The following is a 25,271-nucleotide window of genomic DNA, read 5'->3' as shown; positions in this document are numbered from 1 at the left end:
TGGGAACTGGCCGGGTGCCACTGCAGGTAGTGGATGTGCCAGGGCCAGAATCCTCATGCGTTGCTCTCTACATAAGCTCTGCTCTTCACGGCCAGTTGCGGCCTTCAGCCCTCTGGACCGAACAGGAAGGCACCCACTGGACCACATGGAAATGAGCCTCGCCACACATTCCCGTGGGATGAGCACACAGAGACTAGCAAACACCAAGCCCCAGGGAGCCTTCACACCTCCTGTGACATCGCCAAGACCACTTCTGGGGGACATGACACCGCCATCTCACGCCCCTGACTCACCAGGCCACAAATGATGGAAAGATGGTACCGGTACCCACCATGGACCCCTCGCCTGCACAGAACTCAGCCCAGGGCCCCTGGGTTGCAGAGTGCTCTTTCCCCAGTACCCATCCGACCAGCCCACCCCACCCTAAAACTGACTGATGGCTCCCTATAGCCTAAAGCGATGGTCCCCAAAGCAGGGTTTGGGGGAGAAAGACTAGAACTTAATTTATTTGTGTGTAGCTTTTTTTCTCATCCTTTTTTATTTTTAATTACTTATCTATGACTTACGAGGTACATGTTTTAACACAGTAGTACATGCGTGTCATTTATAAATAAGCATACAAGTGCACGCTCAAAAAAAGTTTGCCAAAGGGGTACATCACCAAGAACGTGTATGTTCTCAGCCAAAGGATTAAATTCCACACCCTGTGCCAGGCCCCCCGCCCAGGCTGTCTCTCATGGGGGCCACTGTTTCCATTCTCACCGAGGTAGGGACGGCAGGGGGTGGGCCCTGTCCACACAGACAACAAGCCAAACCTGCCTCTCACCTTTAACACCTCCCACTTCTCAGTGAACCAAACCACCAAGCTGCTGCTCCGATCTGCAAACGCACCGTGAATCCACCCACTGGTCTCCACGTCCACTTCCCAGAACCCAGCCAGACCACCACCGTCTCATCATCGTCTCACGCAGATCTCACTGATGCCACCACATGTGCCTGGGCTCCCACAAGCCATTTTCCATACAGACTGCCAGACTGACCTTTTCAAAAGTCGAAACTGATTATCTCCCTTCCCTTCTTCAACCCCTCAGTGGGTTCCTCGACCCTCTCAGGATAAGAATAAACCTCAACCCCGGAACAGATGGCCCAGCCTCACGGCTCCCTGCTCCCCTCTCTGCATTCCAGCACAAGGAATGCACCCGGACCCTCCCTCCCCAAGTTCACGCTTATGTTCATCCTTCAAGCTAGGCTCAATGCACTTCTCCAGGAAGCCTCCCCAAAACCCTGCAGGAGACCTGGTTTCCTCACTATGCTCCCTCAAATGCCTGACGCGTTTTTGCAGCATTTATGGTAACTGTTCTCCAGTAACAGACCCTGTAATAAGTTGTTTAATGAATACGTCCCCTGCCAGATGCAAACGCGGGGACTGTGTCATCCTCGTCACAGCTGTACCCCCACTCCCCAGCTCTGGGTCTGGCTCAGGATCGGAGCTCCAGACATTTGCTGCTTGGTGAGCCAATCAATCTTTCACCCCGCCCTCCTCTGCAAGGTGACTCCAGCCCAGAAGGAACAATTTGCTACATCCCCCAAAAGCCAGGCTCCCTCACTGCTCCCACAGTTCCCTGCACCCGAGGATCTCCCCTCTCAAGATTCAGCTCACAGGGAGCCTCCTCCACGAGGCCTGCCCCGCCCGCTCCCTCCTCTGTGTCCCTCCTGGGCACGGCCCTGTCCTCACGCTAGCACACTGCCCAGTTCATAGGCCTGCCTCCCTGCCAGCCTGGGAGCCGCCGGAGGGCAGGGCCAGTGTCTGAGTCTATGTCTCTACGGGCCTGACAGCGCCCCCAGCAACTCTGTTTGTCCAATACACGGCCTGCACCTGGTGCTCCTTTGCATGTATTCCCTTTCTCCCCTCCTGCAAGACGCTTTCCACCACACTCCCTCTTTCCACCCTCCCTTCAAGTGAATAACAATAAAAGTATACCACCACCACCTCTTAAGCACCTAATCAGGCCTGTCCCTGAAAAGGAAGCCAAGATGCAGCCACTGGGAGCCAGCTGGCCACACAGCACTGGTGTCCACGGCTCCACGTCAGCAGTGGCCAAAAAGGGCATGGACCTGCCCCCACTTCAGACATGCCTGCTGCACACGAGGCATGAGCAACAGGTGCTGGTGCCGACTCACAGCCATCTCCCCAAGGAGGGGAGGACAGTGGAAGAGGAGGCAATCAAAAGACAGAACTTCGTCTGCCAAACACACTTAAGAACATTCTGAAATCGCAAATGGCCTTTGATCAGCCCTGCCTCAGTCAAGCAAGGCTTTCCAATTTCAGACAGTACCAGACGTGGGTTTCCCAAAGCTAAGGTGGGTCTCCACGGCACTTGAGACTCCTCTTCTCCCTCCTCCCCTTCTCCCACAGAAAACATAAGTGGCTAGGAGGGCACACAAGGGGAGACCCCAGCCCTGACCCGTGAAGCTGTCTGGTGCCAGGGCAGCTGCAGCCTGTAGCTCGGGAATACAGGCAGGCCCAGCCCAGACCTGCCTCTGCTCTGGAGGGCTCACAGGGCAGCCAGGGCACACACCTTAAGACATGCCAAGACCCTCTCCAGCCCGGTGCAGGATCACCGTCCGAGGCACTTCTTCCTCTAAGCTCCAGGCCAGGCATTCAGCAGGCCTCACCTCTTTGGCCGCACATCTCCCTCTGTGGGAAGCCCTGTCCAAATCAGAAAGTCAATCTGTGGAGCCCAAACGTCTTCTTGATGTGGCCCCTTCTGGCCTCACCTTGGCAACCGTCTTAGGACCTTCGGTCAGACCACTATGTAGCTGCGAACAGTAAAAGCAGCTCCCACATATAAAGTGCTAACCACCTCCCAGGCACTGTGCTGAGCACTTCAGAACAATGTCGCATGCAACCCTTGCAACGACCCTGTAAGGCAAGTACTCGTATTATATTATCCCACTTACAGATAGGGAAACTGAAGACGAGCAAAGTTAACGGAACTTTGCAGGTCACGCAGCTAGGAAATTCGAAGTTCAGAAATAAAACTCTAAGACCACCTGCCTCCTAAGCCCATTCTCTTAACCCTAAGCCCACCTGCCTCCCACCACGTACTCCTTCATTCTTCCTCAGTCTACAGAGGGGGAAACTGAGGCACAGAGTTGCAAGGCAATTGGCCGAGGGTCACATTCAGCTAATCGGCACCGAGCAAAGAATCAGAAAGCAGGTTTCTCCCGCTACACCTGGAACATTCGCATCATGGTCAGCTGGCCTCCCTCCGACCCCCATCACCCTGCCAAAAGAAAACCAACCCAAACCCACAGGCCAAAGAGAGGTCTCTAATGTGATCCAACCTACACAGCCCAGGTCACTTCCTCTCTAGGCCTCCTGTCCCCTAGCTGTCCAGTGGCGCTCACTGGCTCTCTCTCTGTCCTTGTCCTTTCTGCCACCCTCCCCAGAAAGACCAAGTCAGCAAGCGTGAGGCTTGGAAGCCAGCACCTGAGCCTCAGCACAAAATGAAGCATCTCTCTGTGACCTGGCACTAACATGGGACTCGCCTCAGAGAAATTCAAGCATCACTCAATTTGGGAACTAGGGAAATGAGTCATGAGTCCTCTTTCAGGAAGCTGAAGAAACCACCTTCGCTGACAGGGAAGGAAACTGAGGCAAAGAGCAGCGGCAGCAAGCTGGTGGAGGTCCCACGCTGCTGGGGAGGGGGAGCAGGTCGATGGAGGCAGAACGTCCTCAGAATCCAGACGCCCCTGCTCTCTCCTCATGGTCTTCTCTGAAGATCCAGGAGAATCTGTTGCATTTCTTTAGGAGTCAGCCTCTCTGATCTCTTTCTCTCTACATATTTACTCCTTTGACTTTTAAATCCAGAAACTTCCACCAAAAGCAGACACGCGCAAAAAGGAGCAACGTTTGTCTCAACAACTGAAGCTCCCTCATCAAGCAACCGAGGTCTAAACTGGCTCCTAATTAATATTAACCCTCCAAATCAGAGTCATGCTCAGAAAACCTTGGATGAAGAGACGCGGGGCGGGAGGGGAGTCTCCAATTTTCTTTTTACTTCATCTGGAAAATTAAGAGCACCGCTGATTTGAACAAGAAATCATCAAGGAAAGCAATCACAACTCCACACGGCCCGTCACTCGATGGACTTGGATGTGTAACCTGCCACTTTCGTGTGCCGAAATTAAAAGGACTGTGGCGAGAATAGCAATGATGGCATGGGTCTGTCTCTCCTCCTTCACCCTCAGAAAACATAAAAACTCCTTCAGAAGAGTCCTAAGGAGATCAGGAAGAGCTCCGGCTTATCCATCAAAATAAACCAGAAAAACCTGCTCAGAGACTCCACCACAGCCCTTCAGAGGGAGGTGTCCCCCAAGACCGTCTACCTCACAGGATCAAGACGGGGGCAGTGAGCACAGAGCGCCGAACTGGGGGCAGGGGGCCTGGAGACCCTCCACTCCAAGCCCAACACTTATTTGCTGTTTCTGCATTAATTACAATAAACTGCTTCATAGCCTAGCAATCACTTAATGGAGCAGCAAATATGGCTTTTTCCCTATAATTAGTCAATGTAATCTACTACGATTTCCCTCCTCCCGGCCACCCTCTTCCATCCTCTACACACTAACGTTCGCACACACCCATCCCCTGCCCAGGATCCACCACAATCACAGTCTTGTTCCTCAGTCCCGGCAACACGCAATGAACTTGAGGCGGAGGAGACTAATTTGGAAATGAGCAAGGAGATCTGGACACACCAACTGCAAAGGCCCTACAGCATCTGGGGGCGTTCCCAGCCCTAACAGTAGATCTGAGGGTCAGGGATCTCCCAGGCCGACGGCCGGGAACTACCGGCATTTCCTGGAGCTCTGCCAAACTCATTCCCACACACATAATGGGGCTCAGGTGTTTGTGGATCAAAAGTTAATGGTCCCTGTCCCCAAGAAAAAGGTTCTATGAAAAGGTAACGCGCATCCCCCATCCCACCGCTCTCCCTGCTCCCAATTGTCCGCCCTCATAGCTGGGACTCTTTCATTTGCCTGAAGTGATTCCTCCTTCCAAGCATCCCCCAAACCTCGTCAACCATCCCACCCTGGGCTTCCACCGACCACCAAGTGTCAAAGGAACAAACCCACGTTCGAAGGCATATGGACACCATCGGAGGGTTCTGACCAAAGAAAATTATTTCCCTGCCATTGACAATTTGGGTTTTGTGAATTGAAGCCCCTGTGACGATCCTTTGGCATGTAGATTAAGGATAACAACACCCCCCTCTTATGGTCTGTTTTTCTCTACTCGGCCCTGTTAGGACTTATCAGCTCACATCAGCTGGTCTCATCTCCAGCAAGAGCAGAACACTTTGTATCTTTCTCACTTTCAAGACACACACACACACACACAAATCCCTGGTTACGGAGGAAGAAATTAATACATTCTAAGTGTCTACCATACACCAGGTGCCTTATTTATAGTGTTTCATTTCATATACACAACTCTATTATCCCCATTTTTTTGGCGTAGAATTGAAGCTCAGAAAGGTTTAGACACCTTCCTAAGATCACAGAGTCAGCAGCAGCAGCAAGATTCAAAGCAGGTCCCTCTGAGCCCAAAGGCCAGGTCCTACCAACCACATACTTCATTTGTTATCGCACATGCACTTGTCTGAATCCGAATTATAGCACAATTCCACTCAGATCGTATACATTCATATACACACACATCCACACGTGTGTACATACACTCTTTCGTCCTTCTCAAATATTACATAAGAAAAAAATATGTAAGGCAGCAGACTGCTGTACTTAAAACCATTCTCCAACCACCAAGGAAGGCAGACAGTCAGCATTTTGCCAGACTTGCCACAGGACATCACTCTTGCCAACAGGACTGTATATAAATCACGCATCCATAGTGCTCACCACATGCCAGACACCATTCTAAGCACTTTACATGTCAACTCACGTAATCCTCACAACGAGCCCGCGAAGGAGATACTATTATTACCTCCATTTTACAGATGACAAAACTAAGGCACAGAACATTTAGGTAACTTGATCAGTCACACGGCTGGTAAGGGGTGGAACGAGGATTCAAACCCAGACAGGCTGGTTCCAGAGCCCATGCTCTTAAACACTCAGCCATGGCACCTCAAGGAGAGTAATAAAAATAATAAGGTCAGTAATTAAGTGTGGCGTGGGGCATGGGGTGGGAGCAGGCATCTATCTAGAGCTTTCCTTTCCCCTATTTCCAGGCCCCAACCTGTATGACACCAGATCACTCGCCAGCTGGTTTCATGATTTCTGTAACATGAACAATTGTTCTATGTAAGCTCTCCTGTCAATATCAGAGACAAGAGCCCAGAGGGCCTAAGGAGCTGGTCTCTAGGCAACTTTTAAAGCCCCTGCACAGGGGCAGAGGTTTGAGGATGCTTGAGTTCAAACCCACAAAGCACTTCCCAATACTTGGGGGTTTGTCTGGATGGCCCTGGAAAATGGTCATTTCCATGAACACAATCAGTCCTTCTCAGGATGCCCAGAGGGTCTGATCGTCCCCACTCCACCGTCTCTTTACAGCTTGGGGAAGGACTCAGGTAACTGCTTCCACAGTACGTTCTGCTCTGATCCACTGGGATCACGCTGAAGAGGGGCAGCCAGGAGAGCTAGCGCTGTGAACGCCCAGGCTTCGAGCAAACAGGACGATGCGCCGATAAAGGAGATCGCAACATGCCAACGCGGCAGTGTGCCAGCCACGAGCTGCCCAGCCACGACTCGTGCTCAAAAGAACTTTAATTGAACTCTTCCAGCAAGTGCAGCAGAAAAATTCATAATGAGGTCCACCCCCCAACACACTATGTCAGTCAGTTCCACAGTTGTGTGGATCCAGTGAAAAATCATTTTTAACAAGGATATGGGATGCGCATGGACGTTAACCTGAACACTGTGTCCTGTGGGGAAAAACAATGATCAAATCCGTGGATTTTTATTTTCAAAGCAATTTAAGTAAGGCATTCTGCCATAATCAGCTTTACTACCCCTATTAGTATAGAAAAACAAGTTCTGAACCTGGCTCCCTAGTGAAAAACGCAAAATTTGTATAATTAAAATTATACTTGTGAAATTCAAACACACTTTAATTTCCTAAGGGCCCCCTAATCAAGTCAGAAGTTCTTACTAAAACCAATTATCTGCTTTGAAAACAGAAGAGGAAATATATACATGTAGCAGTCTTGGGGAGATCCACAGCCCAACTGTTTCCCACGTTCAAGCATTCTAATTTGATCTTTTTTCCCCAGATGGAAGAAACAGTGAAGCCACCGGTTGCTTTTATTAAGTGTTACGTGTTTAAGTTTAAACATTTTTGTTTGTTTGTTTGTTTGCCTTTAGCTACAAAAATGACATATTTGAGAGCTATCCCAGAGGAAATTGAGTTGAAGGGGATAAAAAAAACCAAACCCAGCATGCATCAATAAATACACACTGTATTTCCACCCACCCCACCCCAGGTCCTATCTAGCTTTTTTCCTTAAGATCTCACAGCAGTATTTCAAACACTTGCCCATTCCTGTTTGGAATGCTCACCCAAACACGACGATGAGGGATGAGACAGAAGATAAGCCAGCTTCATTTCTGGAACAGGCTGACGACAGAGGCAGGAACTCCCAAGGTCCCATCCAGTAAAGCAGCAATACCCAGGTTTCTCACCTCCTTACCAGGTGACCCACCCAAAATGTGGCAGCTTTTCTTAACTGGAAATTCTTGCCCAAAAGTAACACGGAAATACGGAATACTCTCGAAGGCGCTAAAATATTTAAGAGGCAGTTGTTGCAATGTTCCATTTACACCATCAATATGAAATGTTATCAGGCTAGGGCCTTTACAAAAAAAAAAAATGCTGCACACCAATGGGTTTTCTCCTCCTGCCTCCCTGGAATCCATTTCAGAGATGAGAATGCTTTTCCACTCTCGGCTTTGGTGTTCCAACAGTGCCCAGCTGGGTGATGTCAGCCTCACATGCCAGCCACCCAGGCTCCAGCAGGTGACCAGAAGGTAAAACAAAATGCCTCTCGGTTTAAAACTTTACTTTTCAGTAGGTGGGAACAGAGAACTCGCCACATATGGCCTCTAGAGGACGGAGAACATGGTAGCTTCGTATTAGAACTTCCATTGGAAGACTTAGGAACCAACGCGTGCGTGTGCATGCAGAAACACACAGGCGCCCACGCATGCACGTGCACACGCAGAGGGAAACAAGCTTCTCCGAGAGCGAGTCATGGGAACTGCGACTCTGCTGGTTCCTTGCCTCCCTCCCACCAGAGCAGCCACCTCATTAATGTCACTTAGCATCACGTTTTGCTACGCTAGGTCTTTCTGCACTCTGTTCCCGCAGGCGGCCCGAAGCTGGCTTCCATTGTAAACTTCTGTTCTTTGGGAAACTCTCAAAAGCTTTGATTGGAGAAAAGAAAAAACTCTTACAGGGCCTCTCCGCTCACTCTTTCCCCTCCTCCAGTTTCTTCTCTTTGGTGCTTTATTCAGAACCACTACACACACAAACCATACTCTGAAAGTCATTTACAACATGCCAGCTAAAAAAAAAAGCGCCAATGATTGCAGTGGCCTGTCTATTTGCAATTGCCCAAAGAGAATAATTCATTTCAGCGGAGGATATGGATGAAGCCCTGAATACATTCCAACACTGTATGCTGCCCTTCAAAACAATAAAAATGTAAAAAACCCAGAAGAAAGAAGGCCTGAGGTGGCAAGAATGAGAATCTCTTGACCCCCAAGGAATTTATTCTCCTGGATCTTCTGAAGCACTCTCTCCCCAGAATGCATCATCAAGACCATTTTATTAGATTTTTCTAAACCCTTGAAATTGTCACATAATTGAAACAGAAACAGCAATTTAAAACTCTGAATGGATTTCTTAAAAAGAAGATTCTAGGCTGGCCCAGCATCCCCTCTTGGCTGCTCTCGCCCCTAACCTAAATTTAAGGCCCTTTCACACAAAACCCTATTTATCTTTTAAATCCTCCCCTGACATAAAAGTTACACATTCCCCTAATGCCTTAGATTTCAGGACATTTGGGAGAAACTCATCCCAGACAACAGGCTAAAAAAAGAATCCATTAGCATTAACTTGCCTGTCATAGCCAGTGACAAATAAATGAATGTGATGCTTTCAGATCAGTCATTGGTGGAACTACCCCCAGGCAGATAAAGACCAGAACTGGGAGAGAGAAGGCTCACGGGAGACCTCTCACACAGTGGTGTCTTAGCTGTCCCCTCGCTGCTCCCCAGGACCTCACTCTCAGAGGCAGCAAAGACATAGGCATCAGAGGCGGAAAAGGAAATGCGTTCCCAATGCCCATGGAGCATCCTCAAGATAAAGGATGCATGCTATCTTCCCTTCGAGAGCCAAGACCCCAGCAGCAGACCAAGCCACTGACACAGAATCTTCCAAATCTCAACGCGCTGTTCTATCCATCACCCCTAGAAAGGGGCAACAGTACCCATCAACTCACACGCGAGACAGGGCCTTCTATGATCCAGGCAACGCCATCTTTGGGGAGAGTAACAGATAATGAACGCTTACATGGACCCACTATGTGCAGGTATCACACTAGGCCCTTCATATGCATCAACCCATTTAATCCCCCTAACAATTCCAGGATGTAGGTCCTGTTAAAATCCCCATTTCACAGATGAAGAAAGGTAGGCACAAAACCATTAAGTGATTTGTTCAAAACTCCATGGCTGGTATGTGGCATTTAACTGCGCTAAACAGGTTCTCAGAAAATACGCAATAGAAACTAACCTGAGGCTTCCAGGCCAGACCACAACAAATTCTATTCCTCAGCCTGAGCATTTGACAGCAGTCAGGCAAAGCCCAGGAACCTAACGTCTACCCACTCACGCTGGATGCAGCAGGGCTTCGAGGCTAAGGGAGCAAGGACTGGGATTCAGATAGACTTTGGTCCAAAGGCCAACCCTGACTCTAGTTCTGCAGCCCTCAGAAAGCTGATTACCCTCCCTAGGCCTCAGTTTACCCATCTGTCGAATGGAGATAATACCAACTATTGCAAAGGACTGTTGTAAGGATTAAATAAAAGGAGATTAAGTAGCTACAGTAGCCAGTCCTGGTGGTCTAGCAGTTAAGATTTGGTGCTCTCACTGCCACAGCCCGGGTTTATTTCCCAGTCAGGGAACCACACCACATGCCTCTCAGTTGTCATAGTGTGGTGCGCTGCGTGTTGCTGTGATGCTGAAAGCTATGCCACCAGTATTTCAAATACCAGCAGGGTCACCCACGGTGGACAGGTTTCACCAGAGCTTCCAGACTGAGAGAGACTGGGAAGAAGGACCTGGCACCCACTTCCGAAAAAACTGGCCATGAAAATGCTACAAATAGCAGCCAAGCATTGTCTGTACAGCACCGGAAGTGAGAGGATGGCACGAAAAGACCAGCAGGGTTCCGCTCTGCTGTACACAGGGTGGCTAGGAGTCAGAACGGACGCCACAGCACTACCACCCCAAGCAGGCAGAGCAGTGGTACATCAGTATGGTGCCTCACACATGCTGACTCACAATAAGCATCATTATTTTGAGGTAGGATTTTTCTTTTTCGTTATTCAAGGTCTCAAAACTAAAATAAAGAAGTCTAACAGCCACGCACCCACCCTGAGAATAACTTCCCAGTTGTTGGGAGCGTGATGATATCCACACTTGAAAGAGAGAACAGGGACACCCTGTTGTATTCAGGGCCCAGTGGGACACCTGTCCCAACTGGACGAACCGTCGTAGGCTGCTGCTACAATGGACCACAGGGGGCTCCGTCCCATTACCACGCTTGCTCACACCTCTCACGCTGCACAGAAGGGACAGGTCGCGATTCCAAAACTTCACGTTCCTCACACCAGGCAGCCACTCAGCCAAAGGTAACTCCAAGCAGACACTACTTATAAAGTCACAGGTCAGGCTGGTCTGAGCCACAGGGCACACACATTGGTGTCATACAGGAAACCTGTGATTTCCATACCAAGAAATGACATCTCACTGTCTACACACGGTAAGGTCAAGATCACGGCTTAGATAAGGACAAAGTACAGAACTTCAGAATTCTGTCTGTATCACGGCCCCTTGTTAGGAAGGCAAAGAGGAGAGAGGAAGGGAGAAGGTGGAAACAAGAGAATGACAGAGCTTTTTGTAGCTGCCACACACCCCAAAGAGCAGGGGTAGAATCTGCCAGGAGCATCACTCCTAAAGAAGGGTCTATAGCCAGGGAGAACGCAGCCTGGGTTACACTGGAGGCAAAGTCCAGGGTGGGACGCTCTCCATGAAACTGCATCAGCCATAGTCCCATCAGTGACCCCAGCTTCTATATTGATCCAAAAGAGCTCAGAACATCGTAGGGAGCAACTCCGTGATCCTGCACACACACACCACAGCTTCCCCAGCACCAGCCAAATAAAGTACAAACTCATTTGCTTTGCCTGGCAGTCAAGGCCTTCCACAACCTGGCCCCCATGGCCTCTCCAAGCCTCACTCCAGAGCACTGGGCGGCCCACTCCCTCCGCTGCAGCCGCGTGTCCTGACCTCTCCTAGCCCCGGTACGAGGAACTGCATTCCTGCCATTCTTCCTTCCTACCTGCTCTTCAGGATCCGGGGCAAAGACCACCTCCTCCAAGAAGCTGTCTTCACTCGTCCTTCCTCTAAATGCTGTTCCTGTCTCTCTTACTGTGCTTATCGCATCCTCTCCTGTATCACAGGCAGCATCCCTCCTCCCAACCTGGAGGTAAGACCCTTGCAAACTCTATCTCCTCTGCATTCATTCTATCGAAATGGAGGTTGATGGTGTGCACAAGAACAGTACTAAAAGCCAAAGGGTTTTTTTCTAATTAGTAAAATATGTTTGTGCCCTTAGAGCCCACTGTCCAGTGGAGGCAATAAGGCATGAACTAAATAACCATAAAACTCAGAACGAAGTGCCTAACACAGTCCCTGGTGCTGAGCAGAAACTTGGTAAACAATTTTGAATACTGAAAGTGAAAGCAACCGAATATATTAATGACACAGTCCATCGCCACCTACCATCACTCTTAGCCCACCTAGCTTTTCACAACTGACGGTGTGTGACCTACTTGTCCATTTGCTCGTTGCTTATTTGCTTCACTAGAGTGAAAGCCCCATGAGAGCAGGGCCTTTGCCTTACCCTCCATACCATGCCCAGAACCACCCGCACACAGTGCCTGGCACACAGTAGGTCCTCAATAACGTATGGTAAATAAATGAATGCATGAGTGCCTTGCACAATGGCCAATGGATGTATCAATAAGTTTTTGCTAATTTATTATTGTTGGAAGGGCCATAACCAGAGAAAAGGTAAAAGTGCTGTGGAAATCCAGAGAAAGAACTATTACATCCAAGAGGGAGCAGGGATGGCGTCAGGGAAAAGGTAACGACTGAAAGAAGGGTCTGTTTTGTACAGCAGAGAGAAGGAAGGCAGTGCAGACCCACAAAAGGGCAGCTATTCAGAGAAGGGCAAACTCTCAGTTTCAAGGCAGCAAAAGGTAGACGAGTTGAGAAATCAGCTGGAAGAAGACTCTCCCGTATAGACATTGAAGGACCTCACTCCCCGGGCGAAGAAGTTTACCCTTTGTTCAGTGGGCATCAGGAAGACACGGGGGGTTTCCCGAACCCCTCAAAGGTGGGTGCACGCACACAGCCAGCAATTAAAAACAATTAAACGAGCTCTTAGTAAACGAACGCACCAGATCAAACAAGAGGACCACGATGATGAACGATGTCTCCCCTTTTATGTTCTCGGGGCTCTCGGCCGGAGAATGTCCAGATTTAAAAATACAAAATAGGACACGAAGAATGGCTGCCGCCTCAAGGGGCACCCAAGGTGGTCAGCCAGTTCCTCAGAGTGCCTTCCTCCTCCTTCCTTCCTGGGGAGGCAGAGGGGGTCTCACCTGTCTGCCAAAAAACCTCTGACACAGAACACAGGAGCTCTGGCACCACAGGAGACTGACCTTAATGTTGAAATGAAAGCATGTGAGGAAAGGCAGAACGCAGGGAAAGGACTCCTCCTCCCGAGCTGACACCTGCTGCGGACTGGAACACAGCACGGAGCCGCGCTCCCTGACAAGAAAGCAGCTAAGCCACTAATCCCCCCGGGTCCTCGCCGTTGTGGACCAGGGCTGCAGACACACCACCACATCCCTGCTGGGACCCAGAAACCCACCGGCAGGTCCGTTAACCGTGGCTGCCGAGACGACAGCTGCAGATCGTCCAAGATGGCAAGACTCTAGGATGACCCGACCCGCAGCAGCAGGGGAGGCCAGATGCCAAAAACTCACCACCCCTCGCCCTTGAGAAGCTGCCAAGAAACCACTCCCCCGGAACAGGAGGTGCGCGTGTAAAACGCTCATGCTGCGCTGCACCCATCTGGACACACGCTTAACCGAGAACCTTCTAGACAACAGAAAAACCCAGCTTCCAGCTCCACCTTGCCACAACTCAGCCGTGTGACCTAGGGCAACCGACACAACCTCCCTGAATGTCAGCTGCCTCCGATGTGAAAAAGGCAGGCTGGATTCAACTCACATGTTTAACAGTCACTGAATGTCAACCGTCAACAACTCCCTGCCGTCAGGGGGCTTACAGTCCAATTAAGATTTTTCTGAGGTCATCTTCACCATCACAAATTTTTTTATTCTACAATAACGTATCAGCAGACATTTGCTGGGCGCTACTTAGTGCCCGGCTCCCAGCAAAGACTTTTCACTCATCGTGAAAACAACTCCATGTTTGGCATGACACCATCCCTGTTTTAAACAGGAGGAAACTGAGGCTTGGAGGGGCTTAAGTGACTCACCCCTGATCCTCCAGAAGGGACTGAAGGGCAAGTGGAAATAGGTTGGAGAAATGAGATCTCCCTTATCAACAGATAAGGTTCTGGTCTCTAAAACTTAAGGAGAAAAACGACAACTGAGTGGAGTCAGGAACACTTTCTCATACACAAGGATAATTAGGGCAGGTGGTGAGTTACGCCCACACTCACCCCTGCAGGAAGATGCTAGGCAGTCTCTTGGTTTCTCCACACAAGAAAAAGAACCCACAAGCTTGAGCAATAGTCCTCCAGGCAGCCAACACTTCTGCCCAAAGGGACCAATGAAAGAATATGACATGACTGATCCCAATCATCCCCATTTCTCCAATGGTTTCAAATTAAGTCATCTTTCTAAGAGTAGCATGACCATTTTAATTTTTTAAAAGACGGGGGGGGGGGAACTCTTACATATTTTACAAAATGAAATAATCATCCGGAGAAATAGCAAGACACAGAACAGACCTATCATCTTCGGATCAAAACGTACTTCACTAATTAACGGCCACTAGTCTCCAAAGAGTCGCCCCTTGGCTAGTTAACAAAGCTCCATTATATGTCACCAGAGAGGTGAGCATTTACATGGCAAAGGAGAACCAACGAACGGCAGGATTCAAAACCCTTCCTTCCGTGGCTCATTAAAATTCTGGCCAAAACAGTTTATTTATATGATACATTGAAGAATACTATGACAGTACTAACATGAAATCTGTTCTTCACCGCCACAGATTTTCTTTCCTATTAAGTTACAGTTTCTTTCCACTAGTCTTGTTTTAACACCTCCACGGAATATTTCTCTGGCGAGTGTTAGCGAGGAGGGACAGCCAGAAACCAGAGAAATGAATTTTAACTGCAACACCCGCTGACAGATCATTTACAAGCTCCTAACCCAGTCCACGAGGAGGGAAGCAGCTCACCTTGCCACCAGGACCCTAACTCATACACACACATTTTTTATCAAAGGGAGACAAATAATAAATAAATAAGTTCTACACTCCTGCCAGCTGGGTTTTGGCCTCCAACACTAACTTCAATCCGAAATCCCCAGGCCGGCCTCAAATTCTATCGGAAAATAATCGCTGACAAGGAAGATGCTTTCTCTGCATCCTGCCCCAACTCCACCCACCACACACTTCGCCAATTCCCCAGATGCCTCACTGGGGTTGAGCAACCCCAGAACCATCTGAAAGGATGCCCTGAGGGGTCGGACAGAGAGACACCAGCAGTCAGTGTCACACAATGGAATGACATCACAGGGGGTGGGTGAATCATCCAACCATGGAACTCCAAAGCTCTGCGATGCTGGCTGTGGTTCTGCTCCTCACAGCCTGATGACTACTCTGAGCCACCTCCTCTTCCATAGCAGAGAAGCGATACTCCATGAGGCCCCACAGGATGGCAACACTGGGAGAAGGCTCAGTTCTGGAGTCACGGTTGCCTACGTGTGTCCCTTGTACCACTTCTCAACCTAGTTGCACCTTGGTTTCTATAAACCTATAAAATGGAGATAAAACTAGCACCCACTTCATAGGGCAGAGGAGAAGACTGACTGACTAAAAGAGAATACGTATAATGACCTGCAACATTGCCTGGCACATAAATTGAATTAATACCATTATTATTAATAGACCGCTCACAGGATTGGTGTGAGGGCCTAACAAGAATAACAGCAAAAATACCAGGTAACACATATGGTATTACCATGTGCCAGGTTTTTTGGGGTTTTTTTGAGGAAGATTAGCCCTGAGCTAACATCTGCTGCCAATCCTCCTCTTTTTGCTGAGGAAGACTGGCCCTGAGCTAACATCCGTGCCCATCTTCCTCTACTTTATATGTGGGACACCTACCACAGCATGCCTTGCCAAGTAGTGCCATGTCCACACCCAGGATCCGAACTGGTGAACCCTGGGCCTCCAAAGCAGAATGTGCACACTTAACCACTGAGACACCAGGCCAACCCCCAGGTCATTTTCTTAAGCCCTTTACCTTTATTAATTTACTTAATCGGCAAAAGATTCGATGAGATGGGGAAACTGAGGCTCAGGGAAATTAAATGATTTGCCCAAATTCACACAGCTAAGGAGTGGCCCGGCCAGGATCTGAAGCCAGGCTGCCGAGCTTGAAAACGACAATAACAACGATGATTCAACCAACAATGATAAAGGTGGGGATGAAGATGAGTTAGGAGGCCCTCACCCTGTGCCAGGCTCTTTTATTCTTCACAACCACCTTCGGAGGGAACTACTGTCATCACTCCCATTTTACAGATGAGCAAACTGAGACTGAGCGAGGGTGATTTGCTCAGTGTCACAGGACCTGGGATTCAGGCGGAAATAATGGACAGGAAAAGTACTTTGGGAAGTGTGTCATAAAACGGAAGGTGCTATTATGAAATCCCAAGAATTCCATGGAAAGACGTCCTTCCCCAACTGCTTCAACGTTAGCTCATATCTAAAAGTTTGACAATTCACCGAAAACATTCCAGACTCCAGACTGGGGGAGAGGCGGAGGAAAGGCACACTTCGACAAGTTCAAGAAATATTCTGTCTCGGTTTCAAGTTGAATGCATCGCTGCAAAACAAAATGCTAGAGTATATTAAAATGAAATATTGCCTTCCTGGTTTAAAAAAAAACAAAAACCAAAAAAAGTTGAGGGGGCAGGCAGCAAGGAGGAAGAGAACACAGGTCACACCTCTGGTTTGACCAAGTCAGGGATTTTTCCAGTTTCCCTCTAGAGTAATCTGATCCTAGTTCTGGGTGATCAAATGACTAACCTGGAAATTTGAAGATTCACACTTATGGAAGAAACAGCAATTCTTCCAAACCCAGGAAATACTGCTAATTCTGGAAGGCTTCGGAAATGTCAAGGATCACACTCAGTCCGGAAAACCTTTAAATGGTTAAGACAGTCCCAAAGTCTGTGCTCAGTACAGAAATAATCTAACCTCTTTGGTTCATTAATTCCTATTATTTGCTTAAGCAGTAGAAAAAAATGCCTTAAAGTATTTTGCTATATTTACTTAAGAGATTTATGTTTCTTTTGAAAGAAAGAAAGAAAGGAAAGAATTGCATCGCAGGCTCCAGACCTGAAATTCTCAAAATATCACCCACAAATGCCAACTTTTTCTTCATTAACACGGAAAACCATTCTTCCCTTGACATAATTAAAAGTTTCCACTTCTGAGAGGCCGTGTATAGAGAAATAAACGGAATTTGCTTAAACCACAGGCCTTTCCTTTTATGACCTACCATCAGAAGCTTCACCTTTTCCTCTTTCCCTAAAAGAGGGCCAAGGCCACAAGATGCAGAAAAAGTATTTCTTCCAACGTTATAGAGGGAAGAAAAAAGTATAATTAAAAAGTGCAAGTTCAACACCTAAGCCATAAGCCCTTTACATTTCGCCTTAGGCTCCTCACAGCTGTGGTCTCATAGCCACACCTGGCAAGCAGGGTGAAAACTATGTTAGCTACACACTTCTTAAAAAGTGAAGGCCTATCTGAATCCTGTAAGTCAGTCTTGTAGCACAACTCATGCCCAGTTACAACATTTTCTGAACTTTCTCCGCCCAGACACCAGCACTTGCACAGAGCCAACAGCACTGCTGGTTTCAAGCGTGCCCTAACGTATCTAACCAACCTGAAACCAAGACATCCACTGCTTCCTCTGTCAGATTTAGGGCTTTAAGGGGCTACAAAGTTGTTTTTCCAAGAAAGGACAAGCTGTTTACTTAAATTCTACTCCTCTCCATAAACTCCAGGTTGTAAGGCCTCAAAAGAGTACTCTTCAAAAAAAGGCACATGGAAATGTCCAACTTTTCATGATATGATCTCCACAAGGCTTAAAAAACAGAACACTTGCATAAATACTACAACAGACGGAGCCATGTCCTCCCACTAAGGATCAGGCTTGTCCCTGCCCGCTGTCGCATGCTCAGAACCCACCTCGGGACGGCTAACTTGCAGACGCGAGGTTATCTCCCAGAGCTCCTTGCCTGGCTTGGACTCTCACAGCCACACGCTGATACCCTGAAGGAACGGCGTGCACCAGGTTCAACGCTTCATTGCCAGCACTCTGTTTGAAACTGGAAATCCTTGGCAACCATCTCTGAGAGCTAAAATCCTATTAGTGATTCTCCCACTTACCTTGGGTTGCGCTCGACGAGGAAATGCAACTTTGGGGTCAATCTGGGGGAAAAAATGGAAAAATGGGAATCAACTGCAGTACTTTAAGGAGAGAAGAAGAATATGATTAATCACCTAATTATTAATCACTCATTTCTCAGGCTTATCACCCAGCTTTTAGTAACTTCTTGGGCAATTCAAAAGTTCCTTATACTTTGATCTAAACTTTAACTGTCCCTCCCAAAATGTAACAAATATAGCTTGCCTTTCTGAAATGGCCTACCATGTATTTCAATGTATGCTCTTAATAAGCCAGATCTCATGAGTTCTTATTTAGACAAGGGCTTCTCTTCTGGACACTAAATATTAAATGGTCTTGCATCTAATTTGTGATGCATAGCTGTGAGAAAAGAGGGGAAAAAATCATCATTGAAAAAAGTCATAACCTGAAAATTAAATGTAAGAATCTTCCAGGGCCGGCCCAGTGGCGCAGCAAAGTTAGCACATGCTACTTCAGTGGCCCAGGGTTCGCGGATTGGGATCCCAGGTGTGGCCCTATGCACCGCTTGTCAAGCCATGCCATGGTAAGCGTCCCATATATAAAGCAGAGGAAGATGGGCATGGATGTTAGCTCAGGGCCAGTCTTTCTCAGCAAAAAAGAGGAGGATTGGCAGCAGATGTTAGCTCAGGGCTAATCTTCCTCAAAAAAAAAAAAAAAAGGATCTTCCAGCCGTACGTAACTAGATGGTAGTTCCCACCGCCCCCCCTTTGATAACTAAACCACACAGGTGGGGAAAGAGATATCAAAAGTTTTTAAATCAAGAACATCCTAAAATTCCCCATAGGCATCCAACACAACGTTCTGCTTGAATTAATTCACTCGCTTTAGCCAAAGTAAAGTTACCTAAGATTAATCAAAAGGACAGTTCGTTCTGTAGTTATACCTCAAAAGAAAGCAGGTGTCCAAAACTATGGAACGTAACTTGTTTCTTAAAAAAAAATAATAAAATTAAAATAAAAGGAAATACATGAGCTAAACCCACTTGGATTTTAAAAACCACAAGGGGGTAAAAATCTATGAGCAACCTAAACCCAAATTAGAAATAAGGCCATCACAGGAACAGAGTTTAAAAAAAAAAAAATACTGCAAAAAAGAAGTCAGAATTTAATGTAACAATTAGGGTACTCCCCCTACCCCAAACCCAATCTGAAAGGAAAAAACATCCTCTAGCCCAGATCACATCATTCTCAATCAGGGATTGGCTTTGAAACTCAAAACAATTCCCACAGCAACATCTGAATCTAATAGGCTGACCTGAGGGGGAGAAAGTTGTTGGAGATAATACGGGGAGGGAAGGAATAAAAAAAAATTCCCATTGTTGGTTTTCATTAGATTTCTAAATGTCACAGATCTTTGGGTAAAATGCAGCAGGAGAGTGGCGTGAATATTGCTACAAGTTATTTATTTCTAGGTTTTGGTTTTCATATTAAAATTCTCCCCTTTAAAAATGTAAATCTGAACTTTGTTTTCAGTTCTGCCACGGAGGGAAAAAAAGGGGAGTGACGCTTTGGGAAAAAACACAGAGGGGAGAAAAGGGAGATCAAAGTTAGTTCCTGTCCCCAGACCCACATCCTTTAGGACCCCAGCCGGTAAGGCATACAAAAATTCACCACTTTTACTAACGTAGTTTAAAGACCAAACAAAAGTCTGCAGCATGTTTTCTACCATTAAACATCGCCTGAGAAATGAGAGATTACTTTTCAAAAACTAAAATAGACAAAAATCTCTGATCTAGAAAACTACCCTTTCATCAAGATTAACATTACCGCATCTACAGGTGTATCCAGCAGTGACTAGAGCTGTCTACAAGAGAAATACAACAGGTGTGGATTTTCCATTCTGTTGACCAAAAGTAAGACAGATCCGTCTTTTCATAAACACTCCCCCAAAGTATTTTTTTTAGCGGACCAGCACACAATTGCAATAATAAGTCATCTTGTTTGTGCGGTAAAAGGTGAGGGAGGGGGTAGGGAGCAGTGAAGACAGCAGAGCGCTTAAAAAAATATATCTAAAATTCCAAAACTCAAAGCCAATTCAGAACTCCTGTATTGTGTGTTGCGGTAACAGCGTGTTACACCACAATGAGCGTTCGTTGGTGCCTGTAAAGTTTACACGCTGAGATCTCCGAAGGAGGGGATGGGTCAAGAGGAGTATGGCAAATCCCAACCTTTTGCACATCCCTGTGAACTATTTTTTAAAAAGGAACAAAAAAGAAAACTACCAAAAATTAAAACATTAGTTAGTTAGGTACAGCTCTACTTACTGTAGCTACAAATCCTCTAGGAATAGACTAGGGTACTATTTTGGATGTGAATGGCCGTTACCTAAACAAAGCTTTTAAGGTAACGGTAAACAAGATCCTCGTTTCCATGTCAATAAACCAACCGCTTCTGCCTCCTGCACTGAACGTTGAAACAAAGTCAAAAGCTAGGTTATACTAAAGAATAGTGACCAAAACACGTCTACAAACAATTAGGGAGGGAAAAGTGCAGGCTTTGCACCTGATACTGAAGGAGAGGACCCACCAGCCACTACAGAAACCAAATACTATTTCTCCTACCTAGGGTGGGGAGTTGGGGGGGATCATACATTCCCAGATTTGCCTTGAAATATTTTTCCTCTAATTTTACTAGCTTTTTGAAATGTCTAGCCAAGAAATCAAGGAGAAGAAAATTCTTCAGACAGCCTTTATCACCCTACAAATGGCTGTCCCTGAAATGGAATTATCTGAAAGTGCAAAAAGGCTGGGCTGCAAGCTATGATTAAGTCCAGGACAATTAATAAAGCAACTTAGAGTGTGTGGGGTCTTTTCTTGGGGGCTGGGGGACACACACCTGACCTCTGATCAGAGAAGGAGGGTGAATTTGCAAAAGCAATCCAAGCGTCCCAGAGGTGGCCAGGTTTCTCTTTTCTTTTCTTCTCTTCCACTCAATGTTAAAGCCAAAAGGGACGTGGAAGATCACCTCGTCCCACTCCTTCAGTTTACAGAAGAGGAAACCGAGGCCCAGGGGAGAGAACAACTTGCCCAGGTTTGTACCAGGCAGCTGGGACTAGAACCTGACCCCGTGCCTGTCCCATTACCCCACAGAACGAAGTCCCAAGCAGCCCAGCCCTGCATCCCAGTGTCACCTCAGGGCCCCCGATTGAGGGACTCTACAAAAACCGAGGGGAAATTCTAGTAAGCATAAAGAGAAGGGAGCAGAGGCAGGAAGCCAACACAGGGGTCTAAATAAAACATTGCAAACTCCCCCCCCCCCCACACCTCATTAAACATATTATTATATACTAACACTCTTGTGACCTCTACCCAGAGACTTTTCTCCCCTCAAGACTGGACTTTAAAACCTTCTGACGCTATAAAAGCACCCACACTCAACAGAAAGGATCTGAGAAAGAAAAGGAAAAACAAATCACTCGGAAACCCAAGGCCTTATCAGCCTTAGATTTCAGGCCATCTGGAGTCACCCACTGGATGCCCAGCCTGGCTCTGGAATGTCTCCTTCCCCTTTCAAACAGCATTCCAAATCCCAAGCTCCCCAAGAGGGACCTGTTGCCTGGACCTGCGATGAGCGCCCCCTCGCCTCCCTCCCGCCCCCTGTCCCCCTCGGCCGGCGGGGAAGCAGGCTGCGCCTCCTATAAGCCAATTCCCACAGCCAAGGTCGGTAACGCATGCTGTGCTCGTCTGACAAAGAAAAGTTGCATTTGCTCTGTGGTGGAAACTCTCTGAGTTTCTCTGCATGGTCCCTTAGCCCGGAAGATAGCCTCCCCCCAAGCCGACCCCTCCCCCCAAGCCCACGCTTGGCAGCATCTGGAGCCGCCGAAGTGGGACAGGCTCTAAAAAGAAACCCCGAACCCGAGCGTCGCAGCAAACTTTAGCGCCAACCCTCAAGCTCTGCTGAAAAGTACCCGGTTCTCAGCACAGAAGCAAAAGAAGACACTGTCCCTTTAAATAGGGCTGTCAGTGCCCAGATCGCTCCTGAAAAGGGGCGAACAACAACAACAACGAAAAGCGACCTACCGTCTTGGAATCTAACTCATGGTGAGGCTGACCTAATACTTTATCTACACTTGCTGGGTCTGCGAACGTGACGAAACCGAAGCCTCTGAAATGAGACAAAGAGGGAGAAAAACAAACAAGAAAATGTGACACCATTGAAAGCAACACGGAGTGCGCCCTAATGCAGAACGGAGAGCAAAAGTTGCCCCCACGCCCCCTCAGCCCCCACCGCCCTCCCCCAATTCCCCTCCTGCCCAGAGCCCTCCGCCTCGCCAGAAAACACATCAAGGTTAATGGGGGAAGTGGAACGGGGGCAGGGCGGGTGGAGGTAACTTGGAAAATGCTGGTGTCTCCACTCTTTCGCCACCTCAGTTTCCTCTCCTCCTCCTCCCCTTCCCTTTCTTAACGCTTTGTTTTATTTCGAAGGAAACCTGGCACTTAGAAGAGATTCATCCAGCTTCCTAAGAGGGGCTTAAAGAGTTTGGGGAGCTGGGAGTGTGGGGGAAGCAGACATGAAAAAAACAACTACAGTAGAAAAACAGTGGAAAGTGAATGAAGCTGAATGTCATTTCAATCAGGAGAAAAAGAAGCGACGGGAAAATGACTTAAAGCGGAGAGATGGGCATCTCTGTATCCAGAGTTCAGCCCCAATTGACAATAACCTTTGGGGTGATGGGGGCGGGGGGTGGAATAGAGCGACGTTCGAAACCAGCCACATGCCTGAGCCCCATTCTAAATCCGCTTAGCTACTTCCGAAGACACCTCCAAAAATAACACTTAAACTTTCTTCTAAAATAAAGACAAAATCCAGAAGGAGATGGTTTACCTGGAGCGTTTCGTAGTGGGATCTCTCATGACCATACATTCTCTAATTTCTCCGAATTTGCTAAAATAGTCTCTAAGGCTATCTGTAGAGAGAGAAAGAGAGAGATGGGGGGGAGGGGGAGGGAGAAGGTGTGGAGAAAAAAAAAAAGCAATGCAAATTTTGATCAAGGACAAAAACCAAAAGTAGTTTTCTGTTGTTATTCTGTTTTGTTTTTGCATTTTTTGCACACGCGGGGGAAATTCGGCAACAGAGGTCGCGTAGAGGGCTCAGAAAGGATTTGCTATTTAAAAAAATAACCTTGCACAGGAGAAGTGGGGAGCCAATGGCGGGGGGGGGGGGGCTCCTACACCGGGATAACAAAGAGCAATAAAGAAGCCAAGAAGGGGGGGACCCAGGCGTCCCCCCCTCCCTCCCTTACCTGGTGAGGTCTGCCAGCTCAGTCCACCGATAAACATTTTACTAGAGGGAGAAAACATAACAGAAGTGAGCACCGATGTCAGATCGGCCATTTTGACGTGTAACTTACAAAAGCTAAAAGGAAAGCGGGGGGGAGCGAGCGAGCGAGAGCCGGGAGGTGGGGTGGGGGAGAAGGTGACGGCGAAATGGAATCCAAAGGTGTGTAACTTCCACGGGGGGGGCGCGCGGGAGGGGCGGGGGGGGCGCGGGAGATGCCCGGCTCCGCGCACCGCCGTCCCCGCCGCTGCAAGGAGAGCGAGCCCGAGGCGGCGCGGTGGGCAGCGGCTGGAAACTTACCCGGGGTCGTGCTGGGAGTCGTTGGCGCTGCCCGAGGTGCCTTGGCTCCCATTTGCCTCCATATCTGAGCCCCCCCGCCCCCCCACCCCCAAAAAACCGAGCCCCACAGCGATCCGAGCGGAGCGGCGGCCGGCTCCGAGCCCCGAGATCTCCCGCTCCCTCCTCCCCCTCCTCCTCCCCCCCGCCCGGGCTCCTCCGAATCTCTCTGCGAGCGGCGGAGCCGGGGCAGCGGCGAGAGCCGTCACACGTGGGCTCGGCTTAGCTCAGCCCCGCTGCTCGCACACCCCCCGTCCCCGCCCCCCCGGCCCATCCCCACCTCTCCCCCTCCTCCTCCCCACCCCCATCTCCTCCTCCTCCTCCCCCTCCTCCCCGGCGCACGTGGGGCGGAGTTCTAGAACGTCGTGTAACCAATGCCGGTGACGTCACGCACCCCGGTGCGGCCCCCTCCTGCCCGCGCGCGTACACTCGGCCCCCCGCGGCCGGACCCACGGGGGCGGCGCGCGAACCCCGCGGCCAGAGGGGGCCCCGCCTCCCGGCGGGCCGGGAGCCGGGCGAGGGGGAGCGCACCCCGACTTCCCTGGATCACATGGGCGGCGGGGGGCGGGTGGATCGAGGGAGGGGGAGGCGCGGGCAGCTCGCCGCCGCTTCTCGCTCGGTCAGGGGAGAAGACGCCCCCCACCCGCTCTAGTCCGGCCTCTCCATTCAAGTTCGCCGGCCCCGGCTGCCGAGATCCGCGGATGGCACCAGCCGCCCGCCCGGCTCTGCGCCCTTTTTCCAGCCACCGCGCAGAAATTTAGGTCAAGGACGTCGGGATCAAACCCAAACCCAGGCGCTCCTCGGGCGGCCCCCGAGACCCCCCCCAGGATCGGGGGGCTTCAGGATTGCGGAGACCCTCTCGCACAAACACCAGCCACAAGTTTTATTTTCCCTTCGCGCTGGAAGTTCTGTCTGGCTCTCGCTCCACACCGGCACGTCTTGCGCCGCTCCCCGCCCTTCCCCGGCAGAGGTACGAATCCGTGCCCGGGAAAGGTTATTTTGGAACTTGGAGAAACTGACTCGATTCCAGTGGTGAGAAAGTGCCGAAGAAGGGGTTTCCGCGTTAATCGTACGGCGTTTAAAAAATATAATAAAATGAGTTTATAGGGGTCAAGGTCAAATAATTGGGGTTCAGAGCAAATTTTTGTATATTGCGAGAAATAGTTTTGGAGCGTCTCTGGGATGGCTCGGAAGGGTGGTTATTTCAGGAAACCCCTCTCCAACCCGTTCGTTATATATTTTTATTAATTTTATGCCGAGATAGCAAAATGCATGGGATTTAAATAGCCGAGACCCCCCGACATCTGGAGAGGTGAGTGAGGGTAGCGGGCTGCTTCAGACACACTCAGCCCCGCCACCTTAGGAGCAGTGTGGTACAGCACAGGTCCTGGCACACAATAGGTGCTTAATAAATGCTGGTTTCAGCGCTTCAGGCACTGAAAACTCCAAAAGACGGTGTTTGTAGCTTCCCAGAGGCATGGCACACTTCTCCAGCAGATTCCAGGCTGGCCAGATTCAGGCTGGATTCAATTTATGGGGTATTTAAAGCAATAAGGATACAATTATCCTTATTGTTTTAAATT

At 48.8% G+C, this 25,271-nt stretch overlaps 1 protein-coding gene and 1 long non-coding RNA gene across 24 annotated transcripts in view; one reads left to right on the top strand and one right to left on the bottom strand.

Moving 5' to 3' along the window:
- The window catches only part of MSI2 (musashi RNA binding protein 2), a 386,429-nt gene extending 362,426 nt beyond the window's left edge, over positions 1–24,003 (bottom strand). For 17 of the 23 annotated variants that reach the window (XR_002811539.2, XR_002811540.2, XM_023652851.2 and 14 more), the window contains exons 1-5: positions 23,653–23,911; positions 23,318–23,358; positions 22,900–22,981; positions 22,095–22,179; positions 18,037–18,078 (exon numbers count right to left, since the gene is read on the bottom strand). Coding sequence is in view for 21 of the 23 variants with exons in the window: in XM_023652851.2 (XP_023508619.1) it covers positions 18,037–18,078; positions 22,095–22,179; positions 22,900–22,981; positions 23,318–23,358; positions 23,653–23,714 (312 nt within the window). In the remaining 2 variants the exon portion in view is untranslated. Of the gene's footprint in view, positions 1–18,036; positions 18,079–22,094; positions 22,180–22,899; positions 22,982–23,317; positions 23,359–23,652 lie in introns of all 23 variants that reach the window. The other 6 variants (XM_023652855.2, XM_023652856.2, XM_023652848.2 and 3 more) reach the window with 5 other exon arrangements.
- Positions 24,004–24,254: 251 nt separating this feature from the next.
- The window catches only part of LOC138916259 (uncharacterized), a 38,995-nt gene continuing 37,978 nt past the window's right edge, over positions 24,255–25,271 (top strand). Inside the window, exon 1 of the long non-coding RNA XR_011423239.1 lies at positions 24,255–24,658. This is a non-coding gene — a long non-coding RNA (uncharacterized lncRNA). The remainder of the gene's footprint in view (positions 24,659–25,271) is intronic.

The sequence above is a fragment of the Equus caballus genome, chromosome 11 (genome assembly GCF_041296265.1).
Source record: "Equus caballus isolate H_3958 breed thoroughbred chromosome 11, TB-T2T, whole genome shotgun sequence".
NCBI lineage: Eukaryota > Metazoa > Chordata > Mammalia > Perissodactyla > Equidae > Equus > Equus caballus.
Note: the sequence above shows the minus strand (reverse complement) of the source record. Positions and strands in the feature narration are given on the sequence as shown.